This window comes from Diadema antillarum, unplaced genomic scaffold, assembly GCF_040938485.1.
Source record: "Diadema antillarum isolate AM-2024a unplaced genomic scaffold, OU_Dant_1.0 seq00000586_RagTag, whole genome shotgun sequence".
Lineage (NCBI taxonomy): Eukaryota > Metazoa > Echinodermata > Echinoidea > Diadematoida > Diadematidae > Diadema > Diadema antillarum.
Window position 1 is genome coordinate 282258 of NW_027271520.1, and position 24206 is coordinate 306463.

The 24206-nt window shown below is 38.1% G+C and overlaps 1 protein-coding gene across 1 annotated transcript; it reads left to right on the top strand.

Annotated features, from left to right (window-relative positions):
• The first annotated feature begins 8965 nt into the window (after positions 1-8965).
• On the top strand, positions 8966-19546 carry LOC139735576 (sphingomyelin phosphodiesterase-like). The gene is made up of 13 exons (XM_071646333.1): positions 8966-9189; positions 10020-10221; positions 11017-11181; positions 11507-11630; positions 12200-12303; positions 13955-14124; positions 14649-14768; positions 15024-15104; positions 16174-16338; positions 17123-17312; positions 17533-17622; positions 17863-17957; positions 19438-19546. Exons 1-13 carry the CDS (start codon positions 8966-8968, stop codon positions 19544-19546), a joined length of 1839 nt encoding a protein of 612 aa, XP_071502434.1.
• Positions 19547-24206: the final 4660 nt, after the last annotated feature.

Genomic DNA, 24206 nt, shown 5'->3' on the forward strand with positions numbered 1-24206 from the left:
AACGTCATAAAAGATAATCATTAAAAAATTAACCTGCAATGAAGTATATATACACAGGATCTATTCCTTACCAAACTTTTTTTTTGTTGGGTGTTTTTGCCGTGCGTTTGAGTATGTATACAATATACCACAACGCATGTTACCACCAAACGCAGCAGGAGACAAACTTTTGCGTGGAAAGAACATTACTCTACATTTTGAAATGTGCACAACTACGATGATATTATTATCCTCACTATGTACATGTAGCAACTACTCGTGACAAACCTGTTCACAGTTACATTCTTAGCATGTATAGATAAAGGTCATTCCAGATCTTCTTTTGAAATTGACTTGTAACATAGATATTCAAAAACTGGATAGGTCTTCATGAAAACTTTGCTATACATGATAGAAATTAATTTATGTATGAACCAGATGCATATCGAAATGCGTATTCGAACGTGTATTTGTTTAAAGTAAATGAGCAACGCATGCAACACATACATAAATATAACCACATTCTGCAAGAAGTCATTGCAAACTATATTGATAACTGTGAACTACCTAAATTGTGCCTGAATATTGCCTGGTTCCCCGCTTTCAAGCTGTTATGCGCAGCATATCCTGTTTCTCTTAACTGATAAGTCTCTGAAACCTTATTTCTGTGGTTTTGTGAACTTAAACTATCAAAATGTTTATACTTTTGATATATATTAACTTGCACACTTGGAATCGGAAAACCCTTTTAATTCAGTCTTTTGTTTTTACTGTTAAAGTGTTATAGTTTTAGTCGAGACATAACGTCAGGCTTATAACTTTTTTGGCGAGATAACGAGAAACCTCTTATAAAGTATGAAAGAGCATGTATATAATATTTCAAGTGGGTTTTAACGTTTAGTTGATGAAAATTAGTCTTGAAATGGCATAGATATCCAAAATAGCGATCCTAATAAAATTGACAGGCCACGACTTTTATTAGGATCTCTTTGTTTTACCTGGCTTTTTTGTTTTGTTTTGATATCTCAGTCACTTCAAAACCGATTTTCATCTAACAAACTTTTGATTCCCCTTAGAATTGTATGCTCTTTAACGTTTCATAGAGTGGTTTCTAAACATCTCGCAAAACGTTACAAACTGAATCTTCACCTCAACCAGTACTGTACAGTCCCTTTAATCAGGGAACTGAAGTACACACGATTACAGCAAAATGTTCAATTATCATAAATATCATCACTATTGACGGAGATACTTGTGGAAAATCAATTCTCATCAGAGAAAGAAAGAAAGAAAAGAAAAGAGGAAGCAGAAAGGTGTAGAAAATGAAAGCACAATATTATAGGGAAAGAGATGATAAGATAGTGAAATCGAAAGCAATGTCGCCTATAATTGGTCATTTTCTTTCCGCTCTAACGCCAATAATGGAGCTTGCAGAGGAAAATATGATATGCATTTGACGGATGGCATCCCATAAAATATCTTTTTATGACCCTTGAACTCTAAACAACCTTCAGAGTGAAGAGATTGCTTTTGCATCAATTTTTTTTTTAAATTAGTTGTTTTCTTTATAATACCTGTTTCGGATCCTACTTTCTAGTATCGTGTACGAGCTTTAACCAGTAGGCCTATTCTCACTTGCCACATTATACTCTTACAAACTATAACATGCATACTCTGCTTTTGTTCTTCTGGAGCAAAATATCTTTCTAATATACTTGCGATTGTTTCGAGACCACCACCCTACTCAATCTCTGCTTACGATGGCGGGCTCCTGCAGTGATGTCCGTTTATTGTTGTTCAGCGATGCAATGAATTGACTTATCGTTAGTGTAAATATCATCACCAAATTCATCCGATGTCGTCAGTTATAGATCATGAATTTAGTTCAATTAATCATCTGTTAGTCATTACTCTCTAAGTATATGTTTATTCACAACATCAATATAAAATCAATTCTTTGCTGTAGTTTGTGTTCATATTTTTCCGGAAAATGCAGATATAAATCAAATAGCCAAACAAATTTTATTAACTCTCTCATTAAAGGCTGATCGAGGGGACCACAGCATATGACGTCCTATACGTTAATGCTTGAAAACGCAATAGGAAGGTATATCCAGAGACTCTAAGATGGTTCCTATATAACCCTCTCTTACTCTCGGGGTCATCCACGAGTCATACGACCCACGAGTTCGGTATTGACAAAAGGTCCATGAGTCATACGATACAGTCCGCGAGTCATGCAGCCCATGAATTCGACACTATAAGGCAGATAAGGTCCATGTCGTGAGTCCGACACTTTTTCTAGGCAATTAAGGCACGCGAGTTCGACACTATGTAAACAAGGTCCACGTGTTCGACATTACATCATGGGGTTAATGTGTCGATCTCGTGGGCCTTGTTTACTTAGTGTTGGACTCGTGGGCCTTATTTGCCTATAGCGTCGAACTCTTGGACCTTGTTTGCCTATAGTGTCGTACTCATGGGCCTTATTTGTTTGGTGTCAAATTCATGAGCTGTATGATTCGTGGGCTGTAAAACTCTTGAGCTGTATGACTTTATGGGCTATATGACTCGTGTGCTGTATAATTCGAGGGTGTCGAACTCGTGACGTGCACCCCTTACTCCCCCCCCCCCCACCTTGAGTCAACATAAACAGAAATGAAAAATAAAATGTGTTTATCACATTAAACTGAGTAGCAGCTGAGAAGAGAGAGAGATCAAGGTTTAAAAAAAAACAAAACAGTAAAGACCAGTAGCTATCTGGTCAACTGGTACTGGCAGTGAAGCCATCTGGTTTCTTACTGGTTTCAGCATGATTTGGGAATAGAGCTACAAATTGCAGTTCAAATGCCAGGAAGTGTGAAACCAGTAAGGCACCAGTTGTACACCTGTAAGAGACCAGTTCAATACCTCTAAGAGACCAGTAGAATACCAGTAAGAGACCAGTTCGAAACCAATAAGAGACCAGTTGAATACCAGTAAGAAACCAGTTGCAAACCAGTAAGAGACCAGTTGAATACAAGTAGGAGACCAGTTGAATACCAGTAAGAGACCAGCTGAATACCAATCAGAGACCAGTTGAAAACCAGTATGAGACCACTTAAAAACCAGTAAGAGAAAAGTTGCAAACGAGTAAGAGACCAGTTTAATAACAGTAAGAGACCAGATGAATGTCAGTGAAAGGCTAGTTCCATACAAGTAAGAGACCAGTTGAATACCGGTAGGAGGCCAGTTGAATACCAGTAAGAGACCATTCGAAAACCATTAAGAGACCAGTTATATACCAGTAAGAGACCCTTTGAATACCAATAAGGGACCAGTTGAATGCCAGTAAGAAACCAGTTGAATACCAGTAAGAGACCATTCGAAAACCATTGGGAGACCAGTTATATACCAGTAAGAGACCAATTGAATACCAGTAAGGGACCAGTTGAATACCAGTAAGAGACCAGTTGAATACCAGTTAGAGACCAGTTGCAAACCAGTAAGAGGCCAGTTGAATACTAGTAACAGACCAGTTGAATACCAGTAGGAGACCAGTTGAATACCAGACCAGACCATTCGAAGACCATTCGAAAACCATTAAGAGACCAGTTATATACCGGTAAGAGACCAGTTGAAAACCAGTAAGGACCAATTGAATACCAGTAAGAGACCAGTTGAATACCAGTTAGAGACCAGTTGAATACCATTAAGAGACCAGTTATATACCAGAAAGAGACCAGTTGAATACCAGTAAGGGACCAATTGAACACCAGTAACAGACCAGTTGAATACCAGTTAGAGACCAGTTGAATACTAGTAACAGACCAGTTGAATACCAGTAACAGACCAGTTGAATACCAGTTAGAGACCATTCGAAAACCATTAAGAGACCAGTTATATACCAGTAAGAGACCAGTTGAATACCAATAAGGGATCAGTTGAATACCAGTAAGAGACCAATTGAATACCAGTAAGAGACCAGTTGAATACCAGTTAGAGACCAGTTGAATACCATTAAGAGACCAGTTATATACCAGAAAGAGACCAGTTGAATACCAGTAAGGGACCAATTGAACACCAGTAACAGACCAGTTGAATACCAGTTAGAGACCAGTTGAATACTAGTAACAGACCAGTTGAATACCAGTAACAGACCAGTTGAATACCAGTTAGAGACCATTCGAAAACCATTAAGAGACCAGTTATATACCAGTAAGAGACCAGTTGAATACCAATAAGGGATCAGTTGAATACCAGTAAGAGACCAGTTGAATACCAGTTAGAGACCAGTTGCAAACCACTAAGAGACCAGTTGCAAACCAGTAAGAGACCATTTGAATACCAGTAAGAGACCAGTTAAATACCAGTCAGAGACCAGTTGAACACCAGTAAGAAACCAGTTGCAAACCAGTAAGAGACCAGCTGAATACCAGTAAGAGACCAGTTGCAAACCAGTATAAGACCAGTTGAATACCACTGAGAGACAAGTTGAATACCAGTTAGAGACCAGTTGCAAACCAGTAAGAAACCATTTGAATACCTAGCTGTAAGAGACCGATTGCAAACAAGTAGGAGACCAGTTGAATACCAGTAAGAGATCAGTTGAATACCAGAAAGCGACCAGTTACAAATCAGTAAGAGAATAGTTGAATACCAGTAGCAGACAAGTTGAAAACCAGTAAGAGACCAGTTGAATACCAGTAACAGACCAGTTGAATACCAGTTACAGACCAGTTGCAAACCAGTAAAGAGACCAATTGAACGCCAGTAAAAGACCAGTTGAATACCACTAAGAGACCAGTTGCAAACCAGTAAGAGACCAGTTGAATACCATTAAGACACCAGTTGAATACCACTAAGAGACCAGTTGCAAACCAGTAAGAGACCAGTTGAATACCAGTAAGAGACCAGTTGAATACCAGTCAGAGACCAGTTGAACACCAGTAAGAGACCAGTTGCAAACCAGTAAGAGACCAGTTGAATACCACTGAGGGACCAGTTGAATACCAGTTAGAGACCAGTCGCAAACCAGTAAGAAACCATTTGAATACCTAGCTGTAAGAGACCGATTGGAAACAAGTAGGAGACCAGTTGAATACCAGAAAGAGACCAGTTACAAACCAGTAAGAGACCCGTGGAATACCAGTAAGAGACCAGTTGAAAACCAGTAAGAGACCTGTTGCAAACCAGTAAGAGACAAGTTGAATACCAGTAAGAAACCAGCTGAATACCAGTAGGAGACCAGTTGAATACCTGTAAGAGACCAGTTGAATACCAGTAAGAGACCCTTTAAATACCAGCAAGAGACCAGCTGAATTCCAGCAAGAGACCAGTTGAATACCAGTAAGAGACCAGTTGAAAACCAGCAAGAGACAAGTTGTAAACCAGTAAGAGATCAGTTGAATACCAGTTAGAGACCAGTTGCAAACCAGTAAGAAACCATTTAAATACCAGCAAGAGACCAGCTGAATTCCAGCAAGAGACCAGTTGAATACCAGTAAGAGACCAGTTGAAAACCAGCAAGAGACAAGTTGTAAACCAGTAAGAGATCAGTTGTAAACCAGTAAGAGATCAGTTGAATACCAGTAAGAGACCAGTTGAATACCAGTAACAGACCAGTTGAATACCACAAAGAGACCAGTTGAATACCAGTAACAGACCAGTTGAATACCAGTTAGAGACCAGTTACAAACCAGTAAGAGACCAATTGAACACCAGTAAAAGGCCAGTTGAATACCACTAAGAGACCGGTTTAAAACCAGTAAGAGACCTGTTGCAAACCAGTAAGAGACAAGTCGAATACCAGTAAGAGACCAGTTGTAAACCAGTAAGAGATCAGTTGAATACCAGTAAGAGACCAGTTGAAAACCAGTAAGAGACCCTTTTATTACCAATAAGAGACCAGTCGCAAACCAGTGAGAGACCAGTTGAATACCAGTAAGAGACAAGTTGAATATCAGTAATAGACCAGTTGAATACCACTAAAAGACCAGCTGGAAACCAGTAAGAGACCATTTGTAAACTAGTAAGAGACCAGTTGAATACCTGTAAGAATCCAGTTGAATACCAGTAGCAGACCAGTTGCAAACCAGTAAGAGACCAATTGAATACCAGGAGCAGACCAGTTGAATACCACTAAGAGACCAGTTGAAAACCAGTAAGAGACCCTTTGATTACCAATAAGAGACCAGTCGCAAACCAGTGAGAGACCAGTTGAATACCAGTAAGAGACAAGTTGAATACCAGTAATAGACCAGTTGAATACCACTAAAAGACCAGCTGGAAACCAGTAAGAGACCATTTGTAAACTAGTAAGAGACCAGTTGAATACCTGTAAGAATTCAGTTGAATACCAGTAGCAGACCAGTTGCAAACCAGTAAGAGACCAATTGAATACCAGGAGCAGACCAGTTGAATACCACTAAGAGACCAGTTTAAAACCAGTAAGAGACCTGTTGCAAACCAGTAAGAGACAAGTCGAATATCAGTAATAGACCAGTTGAATACCACTAAGAGACCAGTTGAAAACCAGTAAGAGACCCTTTGATTACCAATAAGAGACCAGTCGCAAACCAGTGAGAGACCAGTTGAATACCAGTAAGAGACAAGTTGAATACCAGTAATAGACCAGTTGAATACCACTAAAAGACCAGCTGGAAACCAGTAAGAGACCATTTGTAAACCAGTAAGAGACCAGTTGAATACCTGTAAGAATCCAGTTGAATACCAGTAGCAGACCAGTTGCAAACCAGTAAGAGACCAATTGAATACCAGGAGCAGACCAGTTGAATACCAGTACGAGACCAGTTGAATACCAGTAAAAGACAAGCTGGAAACCAGTAAGAGACCATTTGTAAACTAGTAAGAGACCAGTTGAATACCTGTAAGAATCCAGTTGAATACCAGTAGCAGACCAGTTGCAAACCAGTAAGAGACCCGTTGAATACCAGTAAGAGACCAGTTGAAAACCAGTAAGAGACCTGTTGCAAACCAGTAAGAGACAAGTTGAATACCAGTAAGAGACCAGCTGAATACCAGTAGCAGATCAGTTGAAAACCAGTAAGAGACCCGTTGAATACCAGTAAGAGACCAGTTGAAAACCACTAAGAGACCAGTAGTAAACCAGTAAGTGACGCAGTTGAATACCATTAAGAGACCAGCTTAATACCAGTAAGATACCAGTTGTAGACCAGTAGCAGACCAGTTGCAAACCAGTAATAGACCCGTTGAATACCAGGAGCAGACCAGTTGAATACCACTAAGAGACCAGTTGAAAACCAGTAATAGACCAGTTGAATACCACTAAGAGACCAGTTGAAAACCAGTAAGAGACCCTTTGATTACCAATAAGAGACCAGTCGCAAACCAGTGAGAGACCAGTTGAATACCAGTAAGAGACAAGTTGAATACCAGTAATAGACCAGTTGAATACCACTAAAAGACCAGCTGGAAACCAGTAAGAGACCATTTGTAAACCAGTAAGAGACCAGTTGAATACCTGTAAGAATCCAGTTGAATACCAGTAGCAGACCAGTTGCAAACCAGTAAGAGACCAATTGAATACCAGGAGCAGACCAGTTGAATACCAGTACGAGACCAGTTGAATACCAGTAAAAGACAAGCTGGAAACCAGTAAGAGACCATTTGTAAACTAGTAAGAGACCAGTTGAATACCTGTAAGAATCCAGTTGAATACCAGTAGCAGACCAGTTGCAAACCAGTAAGAGACCCGTTGAATACCAGTAAGAGACCAGTTGAAAACCAGTAAGAGACCTGTTGCAAACCAGTAAGAGACAAGTTGAATACCAGTAAGAGACCAGCTGAATACCAGTAGCAGATCAGTTGAAAACCAGTAAGAGACCCGTTGAATACCAGTAAGAGACCAGTTGAAAACCACTAAGAGACCAGTAGTAAACCAGTAAGTGACGCAGTTGAATACCATTAAGAGACCAGCTTAATACCAGTAAGATACCAGTTGTAGACCAGTAGCAGACCAGTTGCAAACCAGTAATAGACCCGTTGAATACCAGTAAGAGCCCACTTGAATACCAGTAAGAGACCAGTTGTAAACCAGTAAGAGACCAGTTGCAAACCAGTAAGAGACAGGTTGAATACCAGTAAGAGACCGGTTGTAAACCAGTAAGAGACCAGTTGTAAATCAGTAAGAGACCAGCTGCAAACCAGTAAGAGACAAGTTGAATACCATTAAGAGACCAGTTGGAAACCAGTAAGAGACAAGTTGAATACCACTAAGGGACCAGTTGCAGACCAGTACGAGATCAATTGGAAAACAGTAAGAGAACAAATTGCTTACCAGTGAGAGACCAGTACAATTTCAGTAACAGACCAGTTACAAATCAGTCAAATACCTATAAGAGACCAGTACAATACCATTGACAGATCAGTTGAAAACTAGTTGAATACCGGTAAGAGACCATTTGAAATCCAGTAAGAGACCAGTTGTAAACCAGCAAGAGAACAGTTGCAAACCAGTAAGAGACCAGTTAAAAACCAGTAAGAGACCAAGTTGCATATCAGTGAGAAACCAATTTCAGTAACAGACCAGTTACAAATCAGTTAGATATCAGTAAGAGACCAGTACAATACCAGTGACAAACCAGTTGAAAACTAAATGAATACTAACAAGAGACCAGTTAAAAACCAGTAAGAGATCAGTTACAAACCAGTTGAATACCAATAAGAGACCAGTGCAATACCAGTAAGAGACCACTTGAAAAACAGTTGAATACCAATAACAGTAACCTGTAACAGCTGAGAGGAGAGAGAGACTGTGTGTGTGTGTGTGTGTGTGTGTGTGTGTGTGTGTGTGTGCGTGTGTTTGTGTCTTTCAAATTGAATAATGAGAGGAAGCAAAGACACGTGTGTATTGGCCAATGTGTGATAAAGAAAATAATCATACTCCAAACAAGTCAAAACTTCTGAACTGTCCACTTTTTGTTTCTAGATCCTGAAGCTGTATATTGCAGAACCGGGTAAAATGATGGCGACATTTTCCACCAAACGTCTAGCAGCACTCGCAGCTTTGTTTTTCTGTGTCGTGATTGCGACCTGCAAACCGGTAACGTCAGCTGACGTCAAAACGAAGGGAGAATACGTTCTCGACGAGCAGACGAGATCGACCCTGGCTTACAAGTTGGCGCCATTTCTGGTGTCCTACAGCCGTGCCGCAGCTACTCGGACGCCAGCCCCGTACGTCAAAATGATGTAAGTATAGCCTCTCTCCTCTCCCTCACGCCGCTATGTCACAACTAAAAACACACAACAAAACAAAAGAAAGGACGACTGTAAATAAGAAAATGGATAATCACACAAACGCAACACGTTTTGAGACCCTTGTATTCCTAACAATGATCACCTTATCAACCCTGGGGTAAATACCATTCTGATCGAAGAAGAAAGGAGAAGGAAAAAGAAGGAGGAGGAGGACGACGACGACGACGAGAAGAAGAAGAAGATGATGATGATGTTACGCTATAAGAAATAATTGTAGATGGACATTTTGACGTTGTTACTTAACTCCGAAAACAGCACTCCGCCAAAAAGGAAACTTTTAAGAAAAAAAAGGTATGCCGCTGTGTACTAACTGGCGCTTTTTCATTTTCAGCCTATCATTCTACTTTTTAGCGTACCATCAATGCCACAGCGTAAGAAATAATAAAATGACCACTATCAAGTTGAATACAAGGGCTACCCTGTGAAAATAAAACGGAATAAATAAATAAATGAATAAATAAATAAATAAATGAATGAATAAACAAATGCACAAACAAACAAATAAATAAATAAATAAATAAATAAATAAATAAATAAATAAATAAATAAATAAATAAATAAATAAATGAATAAATAGATGCCATTATCCTTAGCAAAGTTCCAAATAAGATATCCTTACATACCCTGGGGTGACACAACCTTTCCTTAATTAAAACTGCAGATAATGTCATCTTGGTAAGAATCACATTTTTCATACATAAATGAAATCATACCTATAATATGACATGACTCATTCCTCTGCGCAATATCCTTCCGCCTAGGAACGACATCATACGCGATCCGAGCTTGGGCATCGGGGCCGACATCGAGTGCGACGCCTGCAAGGAGCTCATGAAGGCCGTTGACGATCTCATCCAGACGGACGAGTCGCGTGACCTCATCGTCGAAATCGCCGCCGAGGTGTGCAAGACACTACAGATCGAGGACGACCGCGTTTGTGACCTGGTTGTGAGAGAGTTTAAGGTGGATATAATACTCTGTGAACACATGGTGAAGGGGGTGTTGAATTTGATACGTGAGGGTTTCTTTTCTCGTTTGTATGTGAATTTTGAAAGTGGAATATACTTCTAATCTCAGATAACATATGTTACTCACGTGGCTGATGATGAATGGAATAAGATATCATTTTTTGTTTCCACTTCTGGAGAAAAGGGCTAAGGCCCATGAGAAGGAAAAAAAATGTGAGCGAGTGGGCCTGCTTGTATAAGGAAATATTATACAACAAAATTCATTTCAAGCCTCATTTTGTTACGAGTCATAATTATACTGTATATCACCGTAGAAAACAAATTAATCATTCTATTCTTTTGTAATAATCTTCTTTTCATATTTTCGTTTAAACAACTGTGAATAACTCTTTGGGCTAAATTTTGGATTGACCCTTTCCCCCGGTGATTTACGAAACTCTTCCCATCCTGCCCATCATCAGAAATTGCATCAAATTCATGGATCAAATTCTGGACAGTTTTTGTAAATTGAAATGTATATTGTAAACTCAGTTATATATATCATTTGATCTCATTGCTAAAACGTCTTTGAGTTGAAAAACGTGCCATTGCATGATCGTCAGTCACTATGACCACGTTTGCGGTTCGCCATGCGCCATATAAAAAAGACCTACAGCTATAGTTATTTGTAATACATGTACATGCATTCTCAACAAGACTTTGCTGCATTAAGGGCATCATTCTGTATTCGAACCTTGAACACTACAAAATGCATTAGGACTGATCGTTTCCTCTCTTTTTTTTTCTGTAGGACGAGGTCATCGACGTCGCCACGCTCCACTACCTCAGTCCAGACCAGGTCTGCGGGACGCTGCTCGGTCCATCATGCGCCATCCCCTACGATTACAACTCCGACTGGAACGTGACGTTCCCCAACATTCCGAAACCTCATATGACTCCAGTGCAGCCGCCCCAGGTATCGAAGGGAGGTTTTCTGTTCTTGCTGTTGACGATGACGATGATGATGATGATTACGATAAGGATTTTTTTTTTCAAACCGATGAAAATCTTGCATCGAGTTGTTTTAATTAAAACTGATTGACAATTTACCCTACATCGACGTAACTAACAAGTAAGCTGAGCATGTACCAAATCTTTAAAACTGTTTGTCACAATATCCAAAATGTCATTTACCGGTTTCTGGACCATACGTCCCTCCTCATAACGTCTGTCTCATGTATTTCTGAAATACGCGATCTTGTTACTCATAATTTTTACGTTTTTGTTTCCCCCATGGCCAGCCCGGCTCTCCGACATTACGCGTGCTACACATCAGTGACCTCCACATCGATCTCATGTACGAGCCCGGGTCCAATGCCGAGTGCGGGGAGCCGCTCTGCTGTCGGTCTAACGACGGACCACCGGGTAAGCAAAGAGCTGGCAGACAACCAAAGGATAAGCGCGCTTTTTGTGATCCTATCTATTCTCTCATCTCATTATAATTGATTACACAACGTCACGTATTCTGGATACTTCTTATTTCCTGCAGAAGGTGTTATATTTCTAGAAATCTTTGGGCCCTCGATAACAATTTATTGCATTCTAATGGATTATTCAAACCCCTATAAATGACATAACTAGTCAGACCACTTGCATGGTTATTAAGGCTTTAATCAAATGACGATAACACTACGGAAAAGTTGCTGCATCAAGTATCATCATCAACGGTGAGATGTTTCCGTATATTCCGCAACCATGGTAACGGAAGTAATAGGAAGTCTCGTCCTCTTCTGTCCTCTCCTTTTCTCTGTCATCTTCTTCTTCCACTCCTCCTCTTCCTCCTCCTTCCTCAAAATCATCATCATCATCATCATCATCATCATCATCATCGTCATCATCACCATCATCATCACCATCACCATATTCTGTCATTCATCTAATTCTTCATCTTTCCCTTTTCTTCTGCATCTTCATCATCTTTCTTCTTTCTAAAGCTCCAGGGACGAAAGGCGCTGGAAAGTGGGGAGACTTTCGAACCTGTGACGTGTCGCTAGATCTCATGAAAAACACCCTTGAGAACATTGCCAAAACACAAAAGGTAAGGAGGATTCTAATAAGTAGGGAGATTCGTACGACAGCCTACGTTATAAAAACTCAAACAAGTTGTCATACTGACTGTCGGCAAGATCATAGGTTATTGCATGTAATCATCATACTGTTACGGTCCATTCTGATGAAAGTGTATAAGCTCCCATCATCCTTCCGTTGCTATGACACCACTGTTTCTTTTCTTCCTCTTTTTTTCTCCTCTTTTCATCATTTTCCTCTTCCCCTCCTCCTCCTCATCATTATCATCAAATACAATTACATATTTCTTATAATTACACTTCTTTCCGTAAAGTTCTCACCGTCACCATCATCACAATACATTCTAATCATTACTATCGTCATCGTCAAATACAATTTCATAAGTGTTATCTATGTATTTCTTTTACTAAGACACGGGTCATCATCATCATCATTATCATCAAGCTATATCTTCCTCCTCCTCCTCATCATCATCACCATCATCATCCTCATCATCATCACCATCATCATCGTCACCTTCGTCATCTTCGTCGTCATTGATATGATGTCGTATTACTTGATAGATTTACCACTGTACTATACTACGATGTAGTGGGGCAGATATGTGAAAAAGATGCTCACATCCGGCGGAAAGAATGAAATTTTGCATATAGGGGGATTTTGGGGCGCTGATTTCAAAAATTGCCGGATCCAAGAGATCTGGCCACGGGGTCAGCCACCATTTTGAATTCCAATATGGCCGCCGTCAAAGATCCCTATCTTCAGTTTTGAATGACATAAGCTATTGGAATTTGATACATAAAAGCATGGTGATATGATGACTTCAATAACAGACTTATTTGATATGTCTGACAAGCTGCACGGCAGCCAATTTGAATTGTTATACTTAGTTGCCATGTTGGAGTATTGAAAATCTCTATCTCGGGTTTGTAAATTAGGCTACCTGATTGAGCGCGCGTTTGTAACTGATTGAGTGCGCGCTGCTGTATTTACATTGTGACGTCAGTGAAAGGTGCATTATGCTTCCTTTTTGCTCCACTTTTTGACATGCTCGTGAATGTTATTTGTGGTGTTTGTCTTCGTAGCCACATTGGAATTCAAAGTAGCAGGCATTGCGTTTGTCAGACACATCACATTAGTTAATATTTAACTCAGTATGTTAAAATACTTGTTTACACCTAATTTCAGCGTCACGCACCACTTAGAAATCGAGATAGGGATTTTAAATATTTCGTCGAGGCGGCCATATTGGAATTCAAAATGGCGGCCATTCGATGTTTGTTTCAACACTTCAAATCAATCTGTCATCAAATTCAATATGTCAAAACGCTCATATGTACCAAATGTTGGTGCTACAGGTCATTCAGAACTGAAGATAGGGATCTTTAAATTTGTTTTGTGATGGCGGCCATATTGGAATTCAAAATGGCGGCCGACCCCGTGGTCAGATCTCTTGGATCCGGCAATATTTGAAATCAGCGTCACAAAATACCCCTATATGCAAAAATTTCATAATTTCCGCCGGATGTGAGCATCTCGACCAAATTTTGTTACATATCTGCCCTACTAATGTTGATGCAAACCATAACGCTTATACGTTTTAGCAAGAACGCATGACCACTATTACTGTCATCCTGTTACCGGTTAGTATTTCTTTTCAGGTTGACTTCATCTACATGACAGGGGATCTCCCAGCTCACAACGTGTGGAACCAAACTCGCAGCGACCAGCTCAAGATTCTCGACATGGTAACCGACCTCCTCATGAAGTACTTCCCGGGGGTCAAAGTTTATCCCACGCTTGGAAACCACGAGAGCGCACCTGTGAACAGGTAATTGGTAATATGACGTCATGTAAACAAGCAATGTTTTGTAAATAGTTGCAACTTAAAAATTTCCGTCAACATTATTGCCGACATTGTCTGTTGTACTGATTTTAGTCAAGAGCTTTCTCATGGATCTGCCAGGATCGCAGATAAATTTACAACTGCTAAGTTTATGGATCATAAACACATCAGTCTTAAGTTGTTGAAATCATTATTTTGTGGATCGACACACTAAACACAATTGCTTAAAGAGCAAACTTTTTTTATTTTTAGGTGCGATCGAAATGAAGAGAAGTTAAGTATTGATTTTATTTAAAAAAAATCTTTTTTGTCTTTTGTCTTTCACTATTTTGTTTCTTTACGTGTTGGTTCTCATGACAAAATGTACGATGATGTACACATTTGACATCTATAGCGGTTATGGCAAGATCAATGATGCACACACGAAGTAATTCAGGTCATATTTGGCACATGCCTAGTCATCAAGAACGAGCCAAGTGAATTAAAAAAAATTGTATCCTTTTCCAAAGTTTCCCACCTGAGTTCATCACCGGTGACCAATCAGAGAAGTGGTTATATGAGGCGTGCGTCAGTTCATGGATCGAGAAATCCGGTTGGCTGCCCAAGAGTGCCAAAGAGACAATGCTACGGTAAGACTTTCATACATATACAACAAAAAGTTCAAACTAAATCTCTATACTGCCTTCCATTAAGCATGACTGACGGACATTTACTGAATGTTTTGCAAATTCAGTGTACTTTTTATTCCACCAAAGTGTATACATTTGGCAGTAATCAAAAAGAGACACCCGACATGAAAAAAAGGAAATAAATATGCATGCAAACTTTGACCTCATGAGACATTTAACGCATACTGTGACTTTTGTGTGTTTTTTTTTTTTCAGGGGTGGTTACTACGACGTCCTGGTCTATCCTGGGTTCCGCGTGGTTTCGCTAAATGCTAACGCAGGAAACACTCAAAACTGGTGAGAATTAATACATGACATATGTGAAAGGTTAGGGGTTATACAACATAGGTTAATCAGGTCAAAATTCAAATCTTTATTCCGACCCCCGCCCCCTTTTTAAAGTAACTATTGTACCTCAAAACGTCTGCTTCAATAAGCTCCGATCATTTCGCTAAGGAATCAGCGACTGAAGTGCTGAATTGGAAAATAGGCCTATATGATATAATTTGATGCCAAAATCCAAAGAATGAAACGCCAGGATAATAAAAGCATTATTAGGCGGAACAACTTTTGACGGGGCCTGTAATTACTATTAGTGAAATTATTTTTGTGCAGTGCGAATAGACTATAACATCGGCACTAACGTAGCAGTCGTTAGCTTTTCTTTCCCATCGAGTGATTGGACGTGCTTTTTTATTGAAGCATTGGTCTAACGGTCTTCTTCAGTTCATCTTCTGCCCGTTTGCTTTCAATGACAATATGGACAGCCTAACGGCAATATGTTATCATATTGACAAAGTTATGATTGCTTTCATCGCTTGACGAATATTACGACTTTATCAAGGTAAATCAGAAATATTTGAAAGACAGCTCCAGCGCGCTATTAATCACACTGCATCTAATATTTCAAAAATCGTAGGATTGATAGATCAGTGGTAATCTATCTCACCAAATTGATCTCTTGCATCAACTAAGAGACTCTTCCTATCATTCTCATACATTGACTTTGCATGTCACAGCTAAGAATTGTTAATATATCATTGTAATCAAACACATCATATGTCAGAGCAGACTTGACATAATGGAGCGGGAGTCGGTTTGATAATTGCCTTGATGCGGTTATATTAAATGTTTGTTGTTGGTGGGGTTTTTTTTAGCCCATGGAGATTGCTCATGTACAGCTGGAATCACATCTTGGGCGTTGCTTTTGAATGCAGTTAAAAATATAAACTTTTTTACAATTGAAATACACATTCATTATTTGTTAAAATCCTGAGTCAGCAAGCCGACTTGTCAACCTATACCAAGTAAAGTCATTTGTTCGTACCATTACCATTTGTTCGTACCATGACTTTCCTCCACTCAGGTGGCTGCGAATCAACGCCACCGATCCCGACGCTCAGCTCCAGTGGCTAGTCTCCGTCCTGCAAGCCGCCGAGACGGCGAAGGAGAAGGTACACATACTAGGCCACATCCCTCCGAGTCAGAACCTCGCGGTCTGGAGCAAGAACTACGAGCTCATCGTCAAGCGGTGCTATTTCCTTTCTCTGTTTTTGTGTATATAAATAATAATGTTTTCACCATTGTTCTGTATGTCAATGAACACCGGTAGATTGTAGCATTAGATCGTTATAAAAATACCAATCCATTTGACAAATTACAGGCACCTTGAAACAACGTTTCCAGTTTAAAAACTCTGAGGTACACGTGTTAATACTCCTAAACTATCTCTGAGATCTCATGATGTGATCATAATACATTACTATTTAACTCTTTATTTACCATGTTCGCACGCCCAACTCTGTCGACGGCGTGCCAAGTTCACAATATATTTTGCTCAAATGCGCAAACCTGCCCAAACCGATCGATAAATTGTCATTAATGTCACAGTACAATAAAAACGTTTCTGGCGATTCCATTCCTGTCACATGTAGCTTGAATTTTATGTCGTGATTGAATATCATAAGCAGTATTTCCTACTTGATAGACGAGTGAATTGTATGTTTCTGTCACTTGTTCCCGTGCAAAAGTCACGACTCTACAAAAATGTAGCTACTGGTCATTTGAAAGAAAAACAATCGTAGATTTTTTTTTTCATAAAATGATTTGCATCAAAGCAAAGTTCGGCATTTTCTCTACAATTTCCATCATTTCATATCAAGAATAGAAACACCCTATAAAAGTTACACAGATTTGAAAAACAGAATGTTTCCCAAAAGCATGACTACGTTGCCCACGGGGGGTTGACACCATGGCACATAAAGAGTTAACCAACTGCCACTTGACCCGAGAGCGTTCTTTCTTCCTATCTTCAGATATGCGAGTACCATAACTGGACAGTTTTTTGGACACACCCACAAAGACCAGTTCAAGATTTACTACGACAACGTCACGAATCGTCAACCAATCAACGTCGTCTACGTGGCAGGAGCCATAACACCGGACACTCAAAATCCGGGTTACCGAGTTTACACTATAGACGGAAACTACACCAAGTCTTCCTGGGTATAAAATGTCTCTCCCTCTCCCTCATCTTAATTTTCATGAGGTTCGATCTTAGTTATTGTATAACAATTAACATGTAGAATAGTATATTATGTGACGACTAATTGCAAAAAAAAAGAGAAGACATTATAATTCAGCTTACACATGTTTTCCAAAATTTACACATAGTCTTTAAAGGGTTAAGTTTAGACCTTTCTCAATGTTCTCATTTTATTTTCAGGCTGTTCTCGACCACGATAACTATTATTTGAATCTCACTGAAGCCAACCTAACGGATAAACCAACATGGCGACTGGAGTACACGGCTAAGGTGAGATAAAATTATTTACTTCACTTACACGACATGTTTATAGAGAGGATTCGGTAATTCGATTTTTAATAGGCACATATTTCAAGATTCGGTTTTGCTTCACTCGCAAGCCGAGAGTATCGGTTATGTTTTTGGTCATGGTAAAAAAAAAAGACAGAAAAAAGACTGGGTGCACATCACTTGACAGTGATCAGTTGGCAATTTGCCGTCCCCCGCCTTTTTCTCTTCTCTCTTTTTCAGAAAGCTTTCAATATGACGTCACTCCAGCCCAGCGAATGGGGGCGTGTCGTGGAGGAAATGAAGAAGAACGAAACCGTGTTCGACCAGTATTACGCGTAAGTCGCCATGCTGTTCTGCTATATAGACATGACAACAAGCATGACAAGTTTAAATTCGTCTCTTCTACAGTACTGTAGTAAGAGTGATAGGATACCGCTGTAATGTTGGCATCCGTTGCATATTGCAGCAGGAGAATCTGATCTGGTACTGGTTCTAATTATTCTTTGCACAGTATCGTGGCGCTCAAAGCGATTGTGTGATTGATCGTATAATGTGAAAAGTATACAGAATCTTATCCCAAACCGAGACAATGTATCCGTTAAACTGTTAAATAAATTATGTGAGGAATATAGAGCGCAGAGATGATGATCCTAATGTGTCTCGATGTCATTATGAGGTAATCATTCAATACCGTGGGCATAATCATTGTTGCTTTAAATGTTTCCTCTGTTCGCAACATATTTTACTTCAGTGCACGTTCTACTTGATATCAAACACACTCACACACACACACACACACACACACACACACACACACACACACACACACACACACATATATATATATATATATATATATATATATATATATATATATATACTAGGAATACAATTATCATCCTTTACCATCGGTATACACATACAACAATGTATCTTTTCATATGGAATGAATTTTTGTTCATTTTTTATCAGATTTCAGGTTTTAATGAAGTTGTTAAATGACTGTGAAATAATGATACTTATAAAGACAATTTAAAAGGTAAGGTATCTTGCAAGAGTAAAAAATAGTGATTAAGAACTAGGTAATAAAATTTCCAAACATTTTTACTTTCATCCCTTTGTTACCACATATCTCAACCTCTACTTATTCATTTTTTTTTCTTTCTTACGTTCCCTATTCCAAGGCCGTTTCAAATTCGTCAGTTTATTTTCTCCCATGCCACTTCAGCCTCTGCTCACGCATTCTTTATTTTCCAGACTTCTCAGTTAAGTCTCATTCTTTTCATTTTCTGTCAGCAGCCATCGCACCCTCTACTTGTCTTTTCATCATTCTCAATCACATAAACATCTCACATCATCACCCTATAATTTTTTGTCTCTTCCTCGTCCTCAATCACATAAATACATCTCAAAAACAATGTAAAACCACTTAAACTGAATCAACTTTCAATCACCAGTGATCACCAGTATACGTGTATACTACCATGATCAAAAGTGGTATTATAGTCAGTGTTAGGATTGCATAGTAGTCATAGTGGGTAGTGAAGCAAAAGCTAAGAGAGCTATACTATCACTATAAATGCATTGCCCTCTTTATATATTTCAGGTATCTTGATGATAAATATAAGCGTATATATCGTATATGTTTTTAAATGTAAATAATATTTACAATGCATGAATATAATATGTATGTATATAATCATGCATGTATACATACATACACACAATAAGCAGACATACATACACACATATATACAGGCAGACACACATACATAATCAAGATTCCTAATACTATACTGTATATATTTCCTGTAGGTACTTCCACCGTCTGTGGGAGGGTCGGTCACCCTGTGATGCCTCGTGCAGACAGAATATGATCTGCGACATCGAAACGGCGCGATCCGGCGACTCAAGTTTCTGCTGAAATCGTGCTTAATCCTCTTTAACTCTTCCCTCCCCTCCCCAATCAATACCCACTTTCTCTCTCTCTCTCTCTCTCTCTCTCTCTCTCTCTCTTTATCTATCTATCTATCTATCTATCTATCTATCTACTAGTATCTATCTATCTGTCTATCTATCTAGTTATCTATCTATCTATATCTATCTATCTATCTATCTATCTATCTATCTATCTGTCTGTCTATCTATCTATCTATCTATCTATCTATCTATCTATCTATCTATCTATGTACTCACAATAATTAACAGTATCTATCTCTCACAACAACCGACGACTGTGCTGCATTATCAAATGGTATTTTAGGATAATTGTTCTGAGAACGTTAAACTGGAAAAACAAAAACAAAACAAAAACAAACAAAAAATACACTGCTTAGAATGCCATAATGGTAATCAAGGCACATGCGACCACGCATAAACCTGCTCCTATGATATAGACTAGATAAGCGAAATATTGCTTGTGACCATACGTCGAGTCAAAGGTCAAGACTTGTGCCGTGATTGAACTACCTTTATCACATGCCTTGTGAAATAAGATTGAATTTTTGTTTTTGTTTTGTTTTGTTTTCTTTTTTTTAGAGGAGAGAAAAGCTGAAATTTAACTCATTTGCTTGTACAGCGATTCATATCGGTATATGTTTCTTAAACAGTACATAACCTTGTGATAGATAAACTGTTCTGAATGCAAGTAAAGATCTCTTGGAATTTAAGATTAATCATTAATCGTTACTATGGTGATAGTAATCACCATGGTGATGATGATGATGATGATGATGATAGGGATGAATGCAAAAATGTTTATATGCTCATAATGAATATGGTGGCGGTCGTGCACTTGTACGCTGAACTAATGACTTATACTGTATACACAGGTATACAGCAAGAGAGCGAGAAAAAAAAATGGGATGATCAATTTCAGCGGCAAGAGGGTTGACGAGTTTGCTACGCTAAGCATTTAAAACTGTAATAGTCCAGTGGCTTAGATTTATTGTGCCATTGAGGAAAAAATGTCTCAAACCAGGATATCTCGATGACGCGTCTGTTTGTTCGTTATGAAAATAATGACGTATTATAAATGCATCAAACATCAACTCGATTTCAATGTTCTTGTACTCTTTTTTTTTTACAAGAGCCTCCCAGGAAAGTTATGTGTTGTAAAGAATATTTAAAAAAAATTGAAAAGTTTCCATGTTCTCTCGAATTTCTTAACGGGGGGGGGGGGGGAGGGGGGGGGGGGGGGTTCATGATACTCCAAAACAGGGATAGAGTGAGATTCATAGTTGACCATTTTTATATGCATTCTTTTCACAGGTCGCCATCAAAATCAAGTTTTCTCTTAAGATGGCGGTCTCGTACATTTCTTTGTAATAATTTGATTTCTTATTGAATGACAAGCCTATTTCAAGTAATATGATTAGTGTATTGTACTGTGCGATTAGTATACGTATAACTATTTTTGAATGCATAATTATATTTGGAAGTTTCTTTGTCATTTTATATCTATTTTGTGCTAAATGTATAGAAATCAAATCTACTTATATTGATATCATACAAAAGTCTGAAGCAAAGGAGGTGAGGATACACTGTCTCCTCTTGAAATTTTGCCGTAGATTCTTATCCAAAATTCATAAAAATTGCGACTTTACTCATAATTTAATAACAATATAACCTCATCCCTGGCAATTCAAAGCCATAATTGTTAAAGGATATTACAATACGACTAACATACAATGCGAAGATATGGGATATTCACGTTAAATTTATCTGAATAAAAGAAAAATAGTACAAACTTGTAACTTGAGGAAATTACATAATACATCACCTTATCAGCATAATCAATTGGTTATGTGATTGCGAGTTTGCGACCAATGTCAGCAAAACTTTGAAATCATATAACTTTTTGTCAGATGTAAACTTCACGTGCAGCTGTAATAAAATTGTCAGTCTTCGGTAAACTTGATATTCAAGTAAGAAGCACTGCACGCTGTCTCTAGCATATTTCATAAGTGTTGCGTATCGTATACGTTTACCATACTCTATAACCTGAAATACGTTTGAAATGAAAATGGACTGAGTAATAAATACAAATGGCCTTTACAATGTTTTATACTAAATTTTCTTAAATTCTCACTTTATTGCTACTCAAAGTTTCATGTATAACAATGTGAAATACACTTACAGAGACACCAGGCATGGTACTATTTGATTCAATTTCTTAGTGTCTATACGTCGTATTTGTTCGACTATTACTGTCCATGATATTCCAGCAGTATATGAATTACCAGTACTGTCCCATCGGTTTACTGTATAATCCACCTGTAAATTGATAAGGTAATGGGCGTCTTCGTTCATTGGACTGCAAAACCAATGTGATTACGTTAAGGGTCTCTTGCTACCCGTCGGGTTAATCATTAATCATGAGTTTCGGTGTGTTACTGGAACTTGTGAAACTTGCGGAGGGGAGTAACATCAGAGATATACATGTATGTCTGTGCCTGCGTGAAAAATGGATCAAACATTGGGCGATGTTTTGAACGCAAAACGATATGATTTTGTTGCTAGGAACGATCCACAAATAATGTGCACATTTTAACGTGGTGTGCTTCAGGTCCGTGCTATTATCAGTCACGACTACTGCATTTAAAAGTTTAGCGTTCTTCGCAGACTTGCTCATCATATTGGGCTGTGTGTCAGGAAGCATGAAATATACATCATGCAAATATATAGAAGGAAGTGTTTTGATTTGAAATCATTTTCATCTAGTCTGTGCAAGCTGCCACAAGCTATATGATATATAATATTCACATAATATATGTAGACCTATATTTTGATATATATTCATATACGTGTTTATTACTTGGCTTTTGTTACGATCATATAAAAATGATTTACCTTAATCATGCTTACCTCAAAATGAAATGAAATCCGTTGATATTATCCTAACTATATAAAAAATAGCATTGTACCCGGTGACTATCGTTATTGTTGTTTTTTTTGGTGGAAACAATGTCACCATTGAAGAATTTTCTTCTTTTCAGCAAATACACACTAATTGACTGCCATCTTGAACCAGTCACGATTTTTTTTTCAAACAATTTCATACCTAATTCTCATTATAAAGATCTGTACTCCCCATATAAACTATAAAAGTCTGACAACAAACAACAAACCAAACAACTGAAGACGTTTAATGGCTTCCAATGATAATGACTATGAATACGATATTGCCTTTGATGATAATGATACTAATGCTAAAGATGATACTGATGCTGATATATTAAATAGTAATGATGATACTGAGTGAAATAATGATAATGATCATGATTATAATTATAAACTTATTATTATGACTATGATTATGATTATGATTTGTGATTGTGATTGTGATTGTGATTATGACTATGAGTGTGATTGTGATTGTGATTATGATTATGATTATGATTATGATTATAATTATGATTATGATTATGATTATGATTATCAGGTATGTGACTTTGAACCATAAGTGCCTTGGCAGACTCGTATGCATGTGGAAATGAAAATTATAGCACAAACATCAATTCACCCACCATTAGATCATAACCACCTGTCCGTACTATAAATAGATGAATACCTAATAGCATTACAGAGTGACGTGATGTATCATCACACGGAAAGATTGAGATTGTTTGCACACCGCTAACTGTCCGCCACCGAACCCTGCTCCGTCGAGACATTAATGCCGCGCCCAAACTGCACACGCAATGTTTGACGAGCTTCTAGACTAATTGTATTATTGTGGTCAAAGTGACTCGTCACCAGATCCCGGAATCAGTAGAGCCTTTTTTTTCCATGACGAAATAAAATCAATCTTGTAAAAACAAAGCAAAACGAAATAATAATAATAATAATAATAATAATAATAATAATAATAATAATAATAATAATAATAATAATAATAATAATAATACATACATACATACATACATACATACATACATACATACATACGTACATTCATAGAGCGCTAAATATCATATTTCTAAGCACTGGGGAAGTGAAAACATAGAGAACGAGTGAAGAAGAAAACAATGAATAAGTACATCCACAAAAGTAAGTATACAGTAAACAATCATGTATAACGACAACTACTACTACTACTACTACTACTACTACTACTACTACTACTACTACTAACACATATATCACTGCCTGAAAAGATAAGTTTTAAGGAGTGACTTAGACGAATCTAAGGTATTGGCTTGTCGGATGCTGAACCCCCCCCCCCCCCCAAAAAAAAAAAATAAATAAATAAATAAATAAATAAATAAATAAATAAATAAATAAATAAATGAATAAAAAAAACACAAAATAAAAAAAAGTAAACACGATTTCAATTCAGTTAGAACATCGACTTCGGACAGATTGGGGGGGAGCAAAAGCATAGCATCTTTGTTTACAAATACTACATTTTAAGAATTTGACATAAAGTACATCTAATGAATATTACAATATTGCATTATTATTGATTGTCAAAAATTTTCGATTTTGCAAGAAAAATCAGATGGGAGTTTATCTCTTCGTCTCTTGTTGTCCGTCAGTCCAAACGTGTCTTTGACAGCAATTTCATTTAACCCTTTCAGAAC

Bases quoted from the DNA above. Each gene is read 5' to 3' on its own strand.
- LOC139735576 (XM_071646333.1), top strand. From the start codon at position 8,966: ATGGCGACATTTTCCACCAAACGTCTAGCAGCACTCGCAGCTTTGTTT. The intron at 10,222-11,016 runs GTGGATATAATA...TTTTTTCTGTAG, and splicing joins TGGTTGTGAGAGAGTTTAAG to GACGAGGTCATCGACGTCGC. The intron at 12,304-13,954 runs GTAAGGAGGATT...ATTTCTTTTCAG, and splicing joins ACATTGCCAAAACACAAAAG to GTTGACTTCATCTACATGAC.